The sequence below is a fragment of the Melanostigma gelatinosum genome, assembly GCF_949748355.1.
Source record: "Melanostigma gelatinosum genome assembly, chromosome: 8".
Taxonomy (NCBI): Eukaryota; Metazoa; Chordata; class Actinopteri; order Perciformes; family Zoarcidae; genus Melanostigma; species Melanostigma gelatinosum.
The window spans coordinates 25,906,597-25,924,379 of record NC_136641.1 but is presented as its reverse complement, the minus strand read 5'-3'; the positions used below and the strand labels follow the sequence as shown (position 1 = coordinate 25,924,379).

The window sequence follows — 17,783 nt, the reverse complement described above, 5'->3', positions numbered from 1 at the left end:
GTACTTTTTAATTTACGCTTTGAGCTCCACAAGACATCTCCAACACTCGGCAACTCACACCAAAACTATGCAGCTGTCTACATAGCGCCACATGTGAGAGGAAGAAAATGTGTTTCCTTACATTTCGGGGTGATTTGTCAGTTTTATTTACAGCGGTCCGATTTCCTCCCGATGGTCTGACGGAGGACGGAGAGGAGAGACAAATCACCAGCATTCCTTAGAAAGTGAAATTGCCTCCCCTATTGGACATAAACGTTGCTACAACCAACATTTGTGTCCCCCCCACCCTGATAAGGTTATCCCCCCCCCTCTGATTCCCTCATGCACGCCCGCTGAGGTTTGATTTCAAATGGAAAAATTAATGGGAGAATAATAGCCTTGGGCCTTGCTCTCTTCCACACACACACACGCGCTCACACACACACACACACACACACACACACACACACACACATCTGAGTTGGTCTGCAGGGGCAAAAGAGAGGGGGAGTCAAATTTAGATCCCTCCGCCCCACTCGGCCTGCCGTTCCATTGTGACACACTCGCACGCACACACACACACACTAGGGACATTGCCTCCCCTTCGTTTACACCTTAGAGGGCTTAACTTTCAAATATTAGTACAGCGGCTGAGCGGATTTCAAATAAATAAATAAATAAACGAGGGAAGCGATGATTAGCGATCCTCCTGATAGTTGCACCGACGTGTTTCATATTCATCTTCACTTCCAGGAGAATATTTCTGCAGAAACAGTGATTCTGAGAACTTTCCAAGCTTTTTAGTGGGACTCTTAAAACCTGGTGTGAGGAGTTTTATTTGTAATATATATATATATCATATAGAGTAGCCTTAACAGGAAATCAAACCTCCTTGCTTGGATTTACAGAACAGATGAAAAAGATATATAATTTACTGTAACAAAGTACATATTATGCTTTTATAGACAGCAGTACAGATAAACGTCAGTTCTGAGTACCGCTGGCATAATGTTGGCAGCTATTAGAGGGCACACACACACACACACACACACACACACACACACACACACACACACACACACACACACACACGAGATGTGCAAGTTTCACTGAGCTGATAAGGGGCCAAGCTGGTTGCAGGCATTATTAAATCAAAGTTAAGTCTTGTTGCTCTTAGGCTACAGCAACACAAGCAGAATGTGTGTGTGTGTGTGTGTGTGGGGGGGGGTTGTTAAAGAGTTTAAAAGCGGAAGAGGAGTCGGTGTAGAACCAGTAATGATGTCGGGGAAGCCCAGCGGCGCTTTCTGTTCAAACACCGGAGAGGGCCGACCTGCGCGAGCCGGCGCGGCGCGCGGGTGGCAGGAATCCCCGCTCGCTTCCTGTTTCTCCTGACTTTGAGGAAATGTGAACGAACTCCCAGCGCTCCTGTTCACCTCACCACAGACACCTGCCTCAGCAAAACGAAGAGAGAGAGAGAACTTTCCAGGCATTTGAGGAGTTTTCTATCTCTTCAGTGTATCGCACCACTCTTTATTATCACAGATGAGATTTTCACTCTTTTTATTCTTTCAGCTGAAAGCAGCAGGTGAAGGATGAGTCAGTCGTCCTGATTCCTGACTATAGAACACTTCTGTCTCTCTGACCGAACATTTGGGCAGAATGCAAAGCGTACTGGGTGTTAACCAGGAGGAAATCCATCCTTTTAAACCCGGGTCCAGAACCAAGACTGCTTTCCAAACTGCATACTTTTTCTTTCCTACAGCTGCCTTAACACAGTACGTACTTCTGCATGCAGTACGCATTCAAATTGGGACGTACTACTTCCTCATAACACTGCTGAACTTTGACCCTCTCATCATGTCAATGGAAAGTTAATTAGGAGCCTTTTTTTAATGGAGGACACGCAAATTAAAAGCATCCAGGTGACAACAGTCAGAGCGAGTGACGTACTTTATAATATCCAAAAAGACGACTGTTTGGGAGGTGGACGGGTCCAACGAACAGTACGTTCAACCAGAAGACCAGTGTTCTGCACCGCATTGTCGTTCTATGGTAGTAGTTTCCAAACTGTTCGTGACACCTTTCCTCAACCTAACTGTTGGTCTTATTGTTTAAACCTAACTGTTTTAGTTGGTTAAACCCAACTGTCGGTTTAGTTGTTTAAACCCAACTGTCGGTTTAGTTGGTTAAACCCAACTGTCGGTTTAGTTGTTTAAACCCAACTGTTGGTTTAGTTGTTTGAACCAAACTGTTGGTTCAGTTGTTTAAACCCAACTGTCGGTTTAGTTGTTGAAACCCAACTGTTGGTTTAGTTGTTTAAACCCAACTGTCGGTTCAGTTGTTTGAACCCAACTGTTGGTTTAGTTGTTTAAACTCAACTGTCGGTTTAGTTGTTTGAACCCAACTGTTGGTTCTGTTTAAACCCAACTGTTGGTTTAGTTGTTTAAACCCAACTGTCGGTTTAGTTGCTTAAACCCAACTGTCGGTTTAGTTGCTTAAACCCAACTGTCGGTTTAGTTGTTTGAACCCAACTGTTGGTTCTGTTGTTTAAACCCAACTGTTGGTTTAGTTGTTTAAACTCAACTGTCGGTTCAGTTGTTTGAACCCAACTGTTGGTTCTGTTGTTTAAACCCAACTGTTGGTTTAGTTGCTTAAACCTAACTGTTGGTTTAGTTGCCTAAACCTAACTGTTGGTTTAGTTGCCTAAACCCAACTGTCGGTTTAGTTGCTTAAACCTATCTGTTGGTTTAGTTGCCTAAACCCAATTGTCGGTTCAGTTGTTTAAACCCAACTGTTGGTTTAGTTGCCTAAACCTAACTGTTGGTTTAGTTGCCTAAACCCAACTGTTGGTTTAGTTGCCTAAACCCAACTGTCGGTTTAGTTGCTTAAACCCAACTGTTGGTTTAGTTGTTTAAACCCAACTGTCGGTTCAGTTGTTTGAACCCAACTGTTGGTTTAGTTGTTTAAACTCAACTGTCGGTTTAGTTGTTGAAACCCAACTGTTGGTTTAGTTGTTTAAACCCAACTGTCGGTTCAGTTGTTTGAACCCAACTGTTGGTTTAGTTGTTTAAACTCAACTGTCGGTTTAGTTGTTTGAACCCAACTGTTGGTTCTGTTTAAACCCAACTGTTGGTTTAGTTGTTTAAACCCAACTGTCGGTTTAGTTGCTTAAACCCAACTGTCGGTTTAGTTGCTTAAACCCAACTGTCGGTTTAGTTGTTTGAACCCAACTGTTGGTTCTGTTGTTTAAACCCAACTGTTGGTTTAGTTGTTTAAACTCAACTGTCGGTTCAGTTGTTTGAACCCAACTGTTGGTTCTGTTGTTTAAACCCAACTGTTGGTTTAGTTGCCTAAACCCAACTGTCGGTTTAGTTGCTTAAACCTATCTGTTGGTTTAGTTGCCTAAACCCAATTGTCGGTTCAGTTGTTTAAACCCAACTGTTGGTTTAGTTGCCTAAACCTAACTGTTGGTTTAGTTGCCTAAACCCAACTGTTGGTTTAGTTGCTTAAACCTAACTGTTGGTTTAGTTGCCTAAACCTAACTGTTGGTTTAGTTTCCTAAACCTAACTTTCATCTTTAAACTAATGTCGTTCTGAGGGGCATGAAAAAAGACAATTTGTATCCCTGTAAATGAAACCAATAGATTGTATTTCGTGACCATTTCACCAGCTGCCGTGAGACTGTTGAGTCTTCACATACTACGTATTTGGACAGACTACATCTTTTCCTGGCGCACTAAACAGTACGAGTATCAGAACACACAGAGGAGTCCTGGGCTGTTTTATTTTGAGTCCCAACTCGTGACTCCAAAGTGTTCGATTTCAACGATGTCACTAAAACATCGTCTGAACTTATCGTGCGTTCGCCTTTTGATAATTCGAACGTGGAGTGACATCATCCGAGGGGGCGGTGCAGCCTCAAAGTTCAGGAGACGCAGAGTTTCAAAAGCAGGTTTACGATACACAGAGAGGAAAAACAAAGCGTCTGGTGAGAGGGCGTCTCGGGCGGCGTGATGGTGCGACACACTTCTAGAAAAAAGAAAGAAACCGAGCCACCGTCCTCGCTCGCCCGCGGGCAACATGTAGCATTAATTGCTGCCTCCACAGGGCCTGCAGATCTATTGCTCGCATCAAAGAAAACCACACGCTGAACTTTATGAAATTTTTATTCAATGTGTTCACTTCTCCCCCCCCCCCCTTTCCTATTCCCCACCTCGGCCTCCCCCTCTCTTCTTTCTTTTTTACATCTCCGCCACCAAACAGACAAGAAAGACTTCTCTCTGCCGTGTTTTTACGGCTCCACTTCCTTCCTGCCCAGAAGCACTGGAGTATCTCGTTAGTTCTCTCACAGCGAACATCTCTCCTCCATCTGCCAGGAGCAAAACCTGATCGAGGAGGGAGGGAAGGGAGAAAGGGGGGGGACATCAAGAAGTTTGGTGGGTGAGCTTCTCCGTGGAGCTAGGTGAGTCACTGTAATATCACTTCGCTACAGTAGTTACACAAAGGAAACGAGATGAGAGGGTTTCTCTCCCTGTGGACAATGTACACCGAAGGGCTTAAGTTTCATCAGAAAACTCAGCACAGATATACAAGTACATGCAAAAAAATAAATAAATACACATTGCAATATCATCGTTGGTGTGATTTAGCACTGCCCTGATCTCCAACAAGAGGTTCATTCCTACTGTTCGTTTGCCCCGTGCTCGACTATTGTGACAACTGAGCAAATCCAGTTACCATTGATGCACATTGCCTTCCCTTTAACTCTCTCTCACACACACACACACACACTGTGGTCATCCATCAGAGCAGCGAGTGTTGTTTCCCCCCCCCCCCCACACACACACACGTATAAATCACTGCGCCTGATTTCTGGAGTTCAGGGTTTAAATAATTAAAGAGCTTTAATTTATCAGGATTTAGACCCGCTGACAAGAGAGAGAGAGAATGAGAGATATATATATTGAGAAAGAAAAAGGTCATCATACATTGAGAAACACGTACAAAATTATTACATTTTACCGGAGAGGAAGAAACAAACAAACCGAACGTCTAGGCGGCACCAGACTACGTGAAAAGGCATTACGGTTGTGCTCTGGAGCTACTTGATCGGGGTGCGTTACGTTTTATTGACCTGTTGGTGAAAAGACAAAATGCAATGCAGCCTCGCTGTGTGTGGTTGATTTGTGACAGTTACAAGTCATTGGGACACAACACTGGCGGGAAGTAAGAGACACAGTCCACAGGAGTGCAAACCAACAGAAAGAAAAGAAAATCAGGCAAAGTCAAAGTGAATATTGTTGTTTCTTCACATGCTTTCTGATTATGAGGCACACACACATAATAACCATGTTCCCCTCTTCTCTTTACAGAACTCTGGTCAGAGATGTTCACACTACAAACGCCATCAAAACAAACTGGAGTTTGTTTCTTTCGTGATGAAAGCAAAAAGAAAAACACGCAACAGTAAGTTACATTTAAAAATCTTAAAAGTCGTGTCACACCATGACGTTATGGTTACTCATGAAACGAGTATGCATCCCCTCCACCAAACCCTTTCCCTGTGCTGCATGTGACGAACCTCCAGCTGGAGAAGGACACAGTGACATGAACAGAATGCTGAATTATGTCTTTGCAACAGGACGACCAGAGAGCAGGTGGAGCTCTGCTGCCCCCCTCTGGCCAGAAGCATGCAGGTAAAACCTCTAAGTGACAACAAGAACCGAAAGTAAATCACAGAACGACCCACCACGACGACACACTGATGCTCTCCTACTTGCATCGTTTGGTTTTCACCCAACTGAACTATTAGCCCTATGAGGAGTTTTGGAAGTCAGGAACAAGATCTACCAGCAGGCACAGAGACGGAAGGGAGAAACGTTACAATAAAGCAAACGGCCAACAATCTGGCTTCTGTTTCACCCTCTTACCATTTATTCTTTCCAGTAGATCTCTGAGAAAACAGAATGAGCACACACTCGGCTCTCTCGCACACTTCACCCAGGAACAGAAGACTTAGTAAAACAACCCTCTCCACTTGTTTGAGAGTGAACATGCAGAGTCGCTCTCGAGTTAATGTAGATGATCGTTACGAGAACAACTCGACGAGTCCGTCGTTTAGCCACCTAGTGGTCGAACCCTCGCATTACATCAAGTATTGACGACGGGGGAGATTTAATCACAACTTTGGAAGTTTTTGGCTCTATGACGCCATAGTGTCATAAACAAACAAACAGCTGGGACGTACATAGTTTAGTAGGTATTCGACAGACTATCAAGTCAACAGACTCAACGGTTTTTTTGGGGGGGGGGGGGGGATAAGAGAGCAGAAACACAGTATCACTCCTAAATCAGACGGTACAAGATGCTTTTTTTTTTGCTTTTTTTTAAACCATATTGCAGGATTTATTTTCGGAATAATAAACCTATAGATCCGTAACGACAATAACAATTTCCCTGTGAAGCTGGTTACCCATAGCGGTACAGTACCACCATCCTCCTGACGGATGAATGGTGTTACAGTGCGTCTTCTTCGGGAGACTTCACGTCTCCCCTTCACTTCACTTCACTTGGGTGGATTCCCTCCTCTTCCGGATTGTTCTTCGCACGTCAGTTGTCCAAGAGGGAGCGCTGTAGAGCCTCCTGGATCATCGTGTGCTCGTCTGTGGAGTAATCCTGCACAGAGAAAATAGAGCCAATATAGAAGCGAACTGATCATTATTAACGTAGAACAGGTGCGTGCGTTTTCTGGGCTTCGACTTACAACAAAGGTGTCGTAGGAGAACGTGTGTCTGATCTTCAGGTGCTGGAAAAAGTCTGCACTCCTGTAGTTCGGGTCCCCCCAAGGCATCGAGGCACAGATGGGACACACCTGGACGGGCGCAGAGTGAAAAGCGACAATGAGTCTGTGAACAGAGGAAATCTGAGCCATGGCCAGATTCACATCCGGCCCTCACACCCTCTCCCCGCCCTCACACCCTCTCCCCGCCCTCTTCCAATCCGTTCACACGCCGCAACAAAGAGACGCTGCGTCCAAAGATTTAAAAAGTTGACGAGAAACAACCAATCACAGCCGGCAGATGAATATCAGTGGACAGTAAATAAGGACTGCGTGGAGCTGTGCGACCCGTCCCACGGACTGGGTCGAGTCCAAAGACTGAAGACGACAGATGGAGCAGCAGAGCTGCTGTGCGGGATTCGCAGTGCTGGAAATCCTTTTATCTTAGTTTGTTGAGTTCAGCGAGTGAGGCTCACTGCTGTAGTACCGCAGCTTCATCATCATCATCATCATCATCATCGCAGTGTGCAACCTCCCGAGCGCCTCCGATGAAAGGATGAAACTTGTGAAAAGCCCCTTAGTGGCAATAACCGTGACGTGATTTATAAAACCCAACAGTGACTCCACTCGCTGACCTTACTGACCACGTACAGTACAGCTGCAGGATTACAGCCAGAAAGATGATTTATCAAGAGTATCCAGCGAGTTTATGGACAAAAGAAATCTACAGCAACAGCTCTCTGCATTCACTTCCAGATGTGGCGTTAAACTCCTGCTGATGTCATAATAAGAGTTAAAACTACAACATCCACGTCTGTCCATAATGTCAACACTTCACAATTTCTTCTCCCATTAGACATTTGTGTGAAATCGCCATAATTAGCATATGAATTATTGAGTTATGGGCCAAAAATGCTTTTTTATAAAGTCATAGCTCAGTTCACTAAATTCTGACCGTTCTTCACATTTGTGTCCAGCTTTGATGTTCGTTGAGTTAAAGCTACATTTGACACACAGCAGAGTTCTCTATGAGAGGAGCTCCCATTTTAAAAGCCCTTATCAGTCGATCATGTTTTGCCAAAGATAAAATCTTAAACCACGATTAATATTTGCTGCGCAGCCCGGACGCACAGCGCCGCTTTGTGTTTGTCACGTGAAATGCTCCGCACGAATGTAAACAACAAACATTCACGAGGTGGACGTTTAATAACGTCACGTACATACTTTGCTTCATGCAGCAGTGAGTGTGACACAAACGGGCGGAGGAAGATGGGATCGGGGACATTGTTTTTGTTCTTTTAATTCCTACCACTTGTCGTGCATCACGAGCATGCTGGGAAGTGCAGTGTTCGACCAGTCCGTCCTGGTCCAGGTTCTGGCAGTTGCAGTACGGGCAGGTGAAGGTGAAGCGATTTGGTACTGGACTGTGGGAAAGAAACAGACGATAACAACATGTTAACGAGATTCCTTTCTCTTTCATATCGATATCATATTGACTTCTGTTCAACTGGCCACTACTTTGATTAGTCGTCATATCCGCGTTAAAATGACTGTTTCTCAAACTTCTCTTGTTTGTAATCGTCTCTAAGAAGCTAAAATGTCACCATAGAAACAGCAGTTCCACTTCTTAGAACCCGAGTCTCTTTGTTTTTGTACTTTTCGGCCAATTTAACGACAGGAATTGTAAGAGTCGAAAACAATGAAGCTTCATCAGCGTACATGCCGCTGTGCGGTTCCTTTAGAACGTTGTCTTCTTACTCCTGCTGAACAAAACGTGTCAGGGTCATAAAAAGGATTGTCGTCATTTTTTGGATTCTTCACACTTCATTTTGTTTGTACATCCTCTGGTGTTTCAGAGAATAATGCAGCGCATTGAGTATAAACTCCTTCGTTACCGCTCGGAGGCTCGAGTTACGGCAACAAGCACAAAGAAAGCTTCATGACGCAACCGTTAAAAGGTTTCCCCACAGCGATCCTTTACTACTACTTTCTCATGTGTTTCACCCTGCAGGTCCAATGATCTGTTCACAAAGAATGTGGGACATACTAACCCTAACCCAATCAACCGAGTGATGCAGATGGTTTAAATGAGCGCACCGACTTCTTGTTGTCGCTCACAGAACCGGTTTAAGGCCACATCAGACTGGATTGTTCAGCATTCTTCAAGGTGTTTGTTCCCACAAAACAATGCTTCTTTCATGGATGCGTTGCACTCATGCAGGACTGAAAAAGCTCTCTCTACTGCTCAGCTACAGAGTTAACTCTTGGGTGTTTATCATGTAGGTAACATTGAGTTCCACCTGATGATGGCGGGCTGGCTCTGGGCAGTGGTCCTCACTCCCTCCTCGATGTATTCCTGGAATTTTGAGCAGGTAGCTGTGTGGCCTCTCATCTGAGAAAGACGGACCTGAATAGCGAGAGAACGCAATTTAAAACACTGCGACCGTCTCAAATGTAGTTATGACGCTAAAGCGATCCGTCTAACCCCCCCCCCCCTTTGCATGTTATCCAAATCAGCAGTTTTTGAGACGCCATTTTTCAGACGCCACAGCACCTACCTGTGTTCCACATCCTTTGCAAGCGGCCACAGACGATTGAATCTTGAGCTCCAGCTCCGCAGCTTTAGTCCAGGGGCCCAGGCCGGCCCGGCACACGGCGCAGACGGGCTTCTGTGGACGCAAACACTCCTGCAAACAACTGTGGCAGAACCTGGGCAAGAGATGGGAGAAGAAGAAATATGAATGATCATAACTTTATTCATATAGCACCTTTAAAAACAGTGTTTACAAAGTGCTTTGACAGACAAAGCAGCAAATGTTGCAAGACAATAATAACAATAACAGAAAGATTAGTGAGACAGTCGATACGATGAATACAAACAAAGAAAATAAAAGAAATCAATTTTAATCAGAATTTAATAAAAACGGCTTATCGCCAAGTATGTAACATGTACAAGGGATTTGGCTTTGTGTCGCAATAGTAAAAGAGATAATTAAAAAAATTGAAAATATGAAAAAATTAAAAATAAATATGATAAACAAACAAATAAGGATGAAAAAACAAGTATAATTTGATATAAAACAATATATAATGTGTCTTCTGGTGACCAGGAGGAAATAAAAGTCTGTTTACAAAGTATTCTTACTAATGAACTGTATATTAATAGATAAAAACTGGTGCTGTCATTCTCTGGAAGATCCCGGTAAAGCTTCCTGCAAATCCGATGGAAAGTCCCCCCTCGGGAGGGCGCTGGGACTTGTAGTCCTTCAAAGCGGGTTGATGAGTCCAAGCTACGGCTGTCTGAACTACAACTCCCAGGTGAGGCCGCCTCTTTGATGTAAACAAAACTGAAACTGATTTTAGCAAGCTGACATTGGGTTTTCTTCAACCAAATATCCAAAATAGAAATACGGGGTCACAACAACAATAACAACAGGCTCGCGCGTGGTCGATGTTTTTGCGACTCTGACGTTACGACACGTTCAAATGACGATCCTTTCTCTCCCTCCTCCTCCCCCATTATTTGTCCCACGGAACTATCAGAGAGAGGTGGGTTAAATGAGGTTTTTGTACGATTGATGTAAAATAAAATGGCAGAAATACACTCACGTGTGGCTGCATTGGGTCGTCACGGGACTGTCGAAGATCTCGAGACAAACCGGACAGACGAACTCCGACATGTCGCCGGTGGTCCCGTCGGAGACGTTTTTCTTGTGCTGTGCTGCACTAAACCCTCCGAGCGTCGCCATTTCTTTTTCTTTGCTGAGACAGTTCTCACCCCCACTCCTCCTCTTCTTCTTCTACTTCTTTCAGTTTATTGGCTGGACTACAAACCAACGTTTAAGGCGCATTACCGCCACCTATTGGACCAGAATGTGTAACACATCATGACTTTATGACAGTCATCGACACAACAATGATGTTATTTATAAAAAAATAAAAACGAAAAACATCTCTCTGTCTGTCTGTCTGTCTGTTTCTCTCTCTTTCTGACTGTATCTCTGTCTGTTTGTCTCTCTCTCTTCCTCTCTGTATGTCTGTCTGTTTGTCTCTCTCTCTTCCTCTCTGTATGTCTGTTTCTCTCTCTTTCTGTCTCTGTTCTCGATTAATATACAAAATATTTGTCAATTTCAAGGTGATACTCAGATATTAACAATAATGAGTTGGAATTGGAGAATGTTTGACATTATTGCATTATTTATTTTAGCATAAATAAATTGAAAAGCAGCTAAACACAATATCGACATTTTAAATAAATAGATTTATTTTCCTGTATACTCGGATGTAGTTGGCAGCTGGTCTCTGTAGCCCCTCCCCATTTTTAGCTCAAACAGCACGTGGGCCCTCCGCTGCTGACGAGAACTGTCAGAACTGGCGGCGCATGCGCGTTGGGACGATGGGAATTTCCAACAGCTGAGGAGGAGGCGTAGCTAGCCACACGGCTAGCACTCGTTAAAGGTAAGATGTGTTCGTGGTGGCTTTAACAAAAGCGGTGTTGTATTTGAGCTTAAGCTCAAAAGTACACTTGTTCGCACAAGAGTCACGTCACAGTGACGGTACATGTTTAAATAATTACTTAAAAATCGTTTCTATCCAACGATAGACCGCCCTGCTAGCTAAGCTAAAGCAATTGTTTCGCTAGCCAGCTGCGCTGCTGAAATGGGCGTTCACTGCCAGAATAATCGGGTTTTTTTGTGGTGTCTACCTTTATTATTATTATCATCATCACTGGTCGTGAAGGAGCGACTCTGTTGCTGTGTGATGCGCATTAGTAACGCATGCTGGATGTGTTAGCCAAGGCATGTTGCGTGCTAGCTCGCTAACTGTTAGACGGATGCCCGTTAAGGTTGATGTGTGTAGGTAGGTTTGTTAGGTAAAATAAGATAATCCTTTATTAGTCCCGCAGTGGGGAAAGGTAGGTTGGTTTGAGGTAGGTAGGTAAACTTACATGACGTTATATATCCACATCCGTATGCCTAATATAGTGCTCTTAATTTGAGCTAACTATGCTAGGTGCAGGCTATCATGGGTTTTTAAATGTATTTATTGGATAAGGGACAGTGCACATTAATAATAACATTGCTGTAAATGCGCTAGAGTTACTAGACAAGAGGCTGTTTTTCATCTGCAGACCCAAGAGGCTGTTTTTCATCTGCAGACCCAAGAGGCAGATGTTACACAGTAAACCTATAAAAACAGAATATAAGATTCAATTGACGAAGTTATGCAATATTGACCCTTTTACAATGTGTGCAGAAAGACGTGGTACTATTAATATAAGTAGTATCATCATTCAGGTGACTCTTATACTACATTGTCATGTGTTTACACATATGTTTGTACTGCTGGCTCACATATCCACTGGCAAGACAACATAGTGTCTGTCAACAGTGAGCCCTGATGTACACAACAGTTCCTCTAGTATTTGACTATGTTGTGTACATCGTGATGATAATCTATCAGTCCAACCTATTGGCTATACGACAGACATAAAAATACCCGCACGGTGCATCCATCAGAGCACATAGTTTCTCAAAATAGTGATGCACACACACACACCTCATGTTAGAGCCATTAGAGAACAGAGAATACTCTGGATGATCATTGTTACAAATGCTTTTTCTTTTGGACCAATTTTAACACGGACTGAGTCAGCAGAAAGATATGTTTCCTTCTGTGTGTATCAGGAATGAGAGATTTCCATTTTCATGAAGCTCTCCTGTGTCTCTACAGCTTGGAGCCGGCTCAGAAGAATCCCACGATCACGAATGTGGCTCCACGATGAGTGACCTTGAGCTCTGCAGACGCCGAAACCGAGGACTGGAATAGACGCAGCGCTGGGTTAACAGAGTGTGAAGCTACAGCGCCTCCTGACCTCATCTTGCACGACATAGGCCCGTGTGTCCTGGAATGAGTCGGGCTTTGAGCCGATGCCAGAGATGCCCGTAAGAAGGCGTCCCTACAGGCTGCAGCCTAGCTACGCCAACTGAAAGCACCACAACAACTGCATCTGTTGTTTAAAGGATGTGCTGCTGATTGGATGCAAAATCTCACTCCTCTTCCACCTCTCCAAAACGTTATTAATGTCGAGCGTGTGCCAAAGCATTCGCAGTGAATCATGGTGTCCAAAACATGGTGCTTGAATGTGGCACCCTGGTGCAGAGTATGCTAAGAGGGGTGAGGCTCTCTCAGAAAAGTAGCCGAACGGCCGACTGACAGTCCGCTGCCGACAATGGATGCAAAGTTAAAAGAGGACCTGTTTCGAAGGTATGTGACGCTGCTGGAGAGGCGTCTGGAGGGTGGAGGGGAGTACGTGGGGGTTGGAAGTGCACCAGAGGGGGACAGAGGGAGGCACAAGGACAGCGAGGCGCTGCTCTCCACTGCGACGGCTCTGCTGGGGGCCTACCAACCGGACCCGGGACAGCGCTTCCGGATGGTGCGTTACTATGAAGTGGTGGAGAATTCCCTCCGCTGTCAGAGAGGGGGCAACATCAGGAGCCTGGAGAGAGCCTTCTACACGCTGGAGACCATATGCACCAACCTCCTGCTCTTCCCCTGGAAGAAGGAGTTCAGATGTATCAAGGTGAGTTCAGTTTGTCATATTATTCTCACTTAAAGATGAAAACAAATACTCAGAAACATGTCAATGTTCTTGGAGTTTGTAGATTTCCATATCATTGTATGAAAAGTCCCAAAATAGACAATTCAAGTGAACACCTGAAATACGGCCCCTTGCAAAGGAATGCAATATAATTTCTTCATCTGATTTAATTTGTAATCGTTTAAAGTGCATCTTTTAGAGTTGAATAAAACTAGTGCAGAAAGAGAGATGCAGATGATCCCACTGGGAGTTATCACTTCAAAGGTCCATCTGGTGGTCTCCACACCAGTCTGTGCAAACATTTCTATTTCATATGAGCTCTATGTGGAAACAAGATCTAGAACACATCTTCCCCAAAGAGCCTCCGTTGTAGAAGCTGTGCCACTGGTCGCAGAGACGGCAGTGATCCATATACTTTTGTTCAGATACAATGTCAGCGCTTTGTCTCCGAAGTGTATCCTGTACTTTATTAACTGCTATAAAGAATACACTAACATTGACCCCTGACAACAGAATGTGCATCTTACAATGTAGTTAACATACAAATACTCCTTTTTAGTTCTCCACTAAGTTAGCATGTAGTTCATTGGTGTTTATCGTCTAAAACCCCGTACAGTATTTATATGAGAACCAAAAGTTGAAATGTAGGATTGAAACCTTTATTACTTTCTTCTTCATCTGTATGTGAGGTGATGTTTTCTGAAGCTCTTGAATGTTTATTTGTGCTTTTGGTTAAACACAATCGAAAAACCAACTTATACTTTGAGTTATTTGAATATATAAGGAATAGCGTCATTGTGTGGAGCTGTTTTTATTGACTGACCGTCATGCTAATTAACCCTTTTCTCTTTTAGACCTTCACCGGCCCATATGTGTACCATCTGCAGTCCGCAATTTCTGATGCCGAACTCCGAACTCTAATGCGCACCATCGGCTACACCTGTGACCACGATTCGCAGTTCCACCTGCAGGAGCACCCGGGAGGCGCGAATCATCTCCGGCAGCTGGCGTTCGAGCTCTTCCTGGCCCAGGCAGAGTGCCGTCTGCTGGGGGAGGTCGTGGCTCTGGCCCGCGGTTCGGCCTCGGAGCTGGAGGCCCTGGAGCTCCGCAGAGGCTGCAGAGACGACGCGGCCGGCTGCGCCGAGGTGCTCCGCAGACGCGACAGCCTCGGGGCGGACATGGCTCGGCTGACCGTGCGGCCGCTGGACATCGAGAGGCCTCACGCCCACCACCTGAGGCGAGGCAGCCGACCGTCTAAGTCCGTGGACGTCACAGATGGGGCCGGCCACTGGCACGCGGCAGTGAGCAAGCCCGTCCTGAAGGCCTCGCTGAGTCTGAGGAAGGAAACTCTGTTTGTGGATGCAGAGGAGGACACGAAGGATGAGATCATCAGGCCCTGCACCTCGGCGTCCCTCTTCTCCGTGGCTGCTCCGCCTTCCTACAGCCCCGTTGCGGATTTCTTCCCAATCCAGTCGCCTCCCCCGGCAGATGCTTACACATCCTACCACCTGTCCTCTTTGGATGAGATCGACTTGTACACAGAGCGGGGTGTCGGGACAGGAAGGCAGACCCCCTCTCGGCCTCCGTCCAGAGAGCCCCGGGATGTGCGGGACGCGTGGCTGCTCAAAGCCCACGGCAGTGTGAAGTGTCAGGGCTGCGGGCTGGGCTGCTCCTCCATGGCCTCCTGCCAGAGGTGTGACATGATCCTCTGTGCTTCCTGTCACGACGTGGACCCCTCCCCTTGCTGCGGCCTGCAGGACTACCACCCTAAATCCCCGCGGCCCCTGGACGGGTACATCCCCGGCAAGGAAAAGCTCTCCGTCTACTCCAACACTCACTCCCACCCGCACCCGCTCACGCTGACCCACTCGCACTCTCACCCGCACCCCCAGATGGTGGAGAAGCCCCTCATGTCCGCGAAGCTGTTCGCGAGCAAGTCCGTCGCCCTCACGACGCCGAAGGGCGGCGGTGGGGAGCGGCTGAGCATAGGCGGGTCGCGGTGCGGCTTTTGCAACAAGCCGGGGGCGTCGCACACCTGCGTCAACTGCTCCAAGGTGTCATGTGACTCGTGCATGGGCTTGTACGCCAAGGATATTTGCACGCGGAAGAACCCCCAGCACAGCTTTGTGCCCAACCATCAGCTCAACTTCAAATCCGGCACCATATCTCACCTGGTGTACCGATGAGTCAGGGCGACGAATATTTGTTTCTCCCCTCTCGTCCGCCCCCCACCCCGCTGCGTAGTCTCGCACTATTGCTTCAGCTCTGTTGCCGTTTAAAACAGCTCATTCGCTCCCCTCCCTCCCCCCTCCCCCCTCCCCCCCTTATCTGACGGCCGTTTTGCTCTCTAACCCCGAACTCTGTACATTGTCCCTCGCTGTCGGCGGGGCCCTGGAATGCACATCATGCCACAGAGAGCCATATCGCCCGCCCATCTCTCTGCCTTGTACAAGTTCAGGCCTTTTTAATCTCTTGCTTCTTCCTTTTTCCTCGCTACCGGCTCTTGAGTAGTCATGTGATGTTGTAGTGCTTCCCCACTTCCTCGAATTGTGTCCTCAAAAAGGGAAAACTGGAGAAAAGGGAGTTTTAATTCCTTCTCATTCTGAATGAATTCAGTCCAAATGAATATATATATATATATATATATATATATATATATATATATATATATATATATATATATATATATATATATATATAGTATAAATGTGAGAGTGTGTGTAGAAAAGACCTCCTAGCTTGCATTGTGACACAGGAGGTCTTTTTAAACTTGAAAAACAATAGAGAAAAAAACAGAGAAAACATACACTGGAAGTCAATAAGTCAATAGTATATATTTTTAATCTCTATTCTCGAGAACAATGTGAGACTGTTCAATGGGCATGAGGTCTGGCATTGGGACTTTCTTCGTGGGGGGGTTGTAAACTTGTCTGTGGGGCGGGAGACGTATTGAGCCAATGGTCAGATGCCATATATTCTATTTAAAATGATTATGCCTTGTAAAATAACCCTCGATGGTTTCCGGTCATGTGACTGAGGTTTAAATGCTGCTGTTGACTTGAGACGTGGGAGATGTGTGGCGGTGACTTCTGTCTGGTAAATAGCCTGTTTAGTTGTGTCGGTCCCGAGCCCCCCCCCCCCCCCCACACACACACACACTCCGCCCCCCATTCCTCTTCATTACACTCCTTCAGCCGCCATGGTCCATGTAGTGCCCCCCCTCACCAGATCAGTCATGTCGGTCTCAGGTGGAGTCACAGGAAGTCTCGCGCTGGGACAGAAATCATGTGATCTCTGGGGGCGTGTGAGCCCACCGGGCTGCTTTCAGACGGCACGACAGCGAACGCTCGACGCGGTTTCTGTCTACCTCAAATGTCCTCTGCTTGTATTCACCCTGTGTGACAGTGTGCTTTCTAACCAGCCCGTCTGGGGTCTTCTTAGCCGGATACAGAACATCTCCTCTTAGAATCAGCTGGTGTAATCACGTTTACAGGGCTGCATTGTTGTTGTGTGCACGGGGAGTGGACACGATGCAATTCAACACAATAGTCCCGCAACAAGTAGTTCCATCGTAAAAGCTGAAACGGTCAGAAAGGCGCTGGTTGAAGTTGTGTTTTGTACTCGCGTGGTGCCGTAGCGTGAGCCTCCGCAGACGGTACGTGACCTCAGAGCATGAACGGAGGCGCTGATCCGCTGGTGTTTCAGAGAATAATGCAACAAACAGCACACAGAGGGAGAACAAACTGTGAGAGCTGTGAGGAGTCAAAAAGACAACGAGCGTAACTCAGAGACATGAACATAGACTGTAGGTCTAAAACACCATAAACCTCCACCATGACCAGGAGGGATTGTTATTATCTATGAACTCATATCTCATATTCATGGACTGCTTTATGACCTTCATAGAAGCCCTGTAAAGAAACAAGTCAAGTATTAAAAGTATTATAAAGAAACAGGTTTAATATCCTGTAAACAGTTTGATTTGGCTGCTAAATATTTACTCAAATGTAGATTTTTAAATCCTCGTGTTTCTAAAGCTTCTCAAAATGAACTGGCCTTCTCTGTACAACCCTTAAACGTGTAAATGCTTTTATCAGTGAACTATTTGTGACGGTCACGTGATCGCGCCAAGTTGCATAAATTCAGAGGTGCACCGGCCGCGTTCACGTCATTTTCTGCAGCGAGTATAAACTACGTTTGTCGTGTTCTGGATCACATTGAACTCCAAGTTGTTGTTCCCCCAGAGACGAAACACAGAAACTTGATCATGAATGAGTTGCTTCTCACAGTATCTGCTTCTCCTTCACTCCATGAAATCCCTGCAGCACCTGAAGGCAGCACGACACACATGTTGACATGTTGACTGAGTTTACCATCATTAGAAATGAGCCGAGGACGACGCCAGGCTGCTACAACCATACAGAC

The 17,783-nt window shown here is 45.7% G+C and overlaps 2 protein-coding genes across 2 annotated transcripts; one reads left to right on the top strand and one right to left on the bottom strand.

The window, feature by feature from the left end:
• Positions 1-4,229: 4,229 nt before the first annotated feature.
• rnf114 (ring finger protein 114) lies at positions 4,230-10,519 on the bottom strand. The gene is made up of 6 exons (XM_079272776.1): positions 10,367-10,519; positions 9,316-9,466; positions 9,058-9,164; positions 8,067-8,181; positions 6,743-6,850; positions 4,230-6,654 (listed from the first exon to the last, which is right to left on the bottom strand). The coding sequence occupies exons 1-6, from the start codon at positions 10,504-10,506 to the stop codon at positions 6,589-6,591; spliced, it is 687 nt and encodes a 228-aa protein (XP_079128902.1). The 5' UTR covers positions 10,507-10,519; the 3' UTR covers positions 4,230-6,588.
• A 2,461-nt stretch (positions 10,520-12,980) lies between these two features.
• On the top strand, positions 12,981-15,573 carry spata2 (spermatogenesis associated 2). The gene is made up of 2 exons (XM_079274500.1): positions 12,981-13,340; positions 14,213-15,573. Exons 1-2 carry the CDS (start codon positions 12,990-12,992, stop codon positions 15,542-15,544), a joined length of 1,683 nt encoding a protein of 560 aa, XP_079130626.1. The 5' UTR covers positions 12,981-12,989; the 3' UTR covers positions 15,545-15,573.
• Positions 15,574-17,783: the final 2,210 nt, after the last annotated feature.

Bases quoted from the DNA above. Each gene is read 5' to 3' on its own strand.
- spata2 (XM_079274500.1), top strand. From the start codon at position 12,990: ATGGATGCAAAGTTAAAAGAGGACCTGTTTCGAAGGTATGTGACGCTG. The intron at 13,341-14,212 runs GTGAGTTCAGTT...TTTCTCTTTTAG, and splicing joins AGGAGTTCAGATGTATCAAG to ACCTTCACCGGCCCATATGT.
- rnf114 (XM_079272776.1), bottom strand. From the start codon at position 10,506: ATGGCGACGCTCGGAGGGTTTAGTGCAGCACAGCACAAGAAAAACGTC. The intron at 9,165-9,315 runs GTAGGTGCTGTG...CTCGCTATTCAG, and splicing joins GCAAAGGATGTGGAACACAG to GTCCGTCTTTCTCAGATGAG. The intron at 6,655-6,742 runs GTAAGTCGAAGC...TTCTCTGTGCAG, and splicing joins TCTCCTACGACACCTTTGTT to GATTACTCCACAGACGAGCA.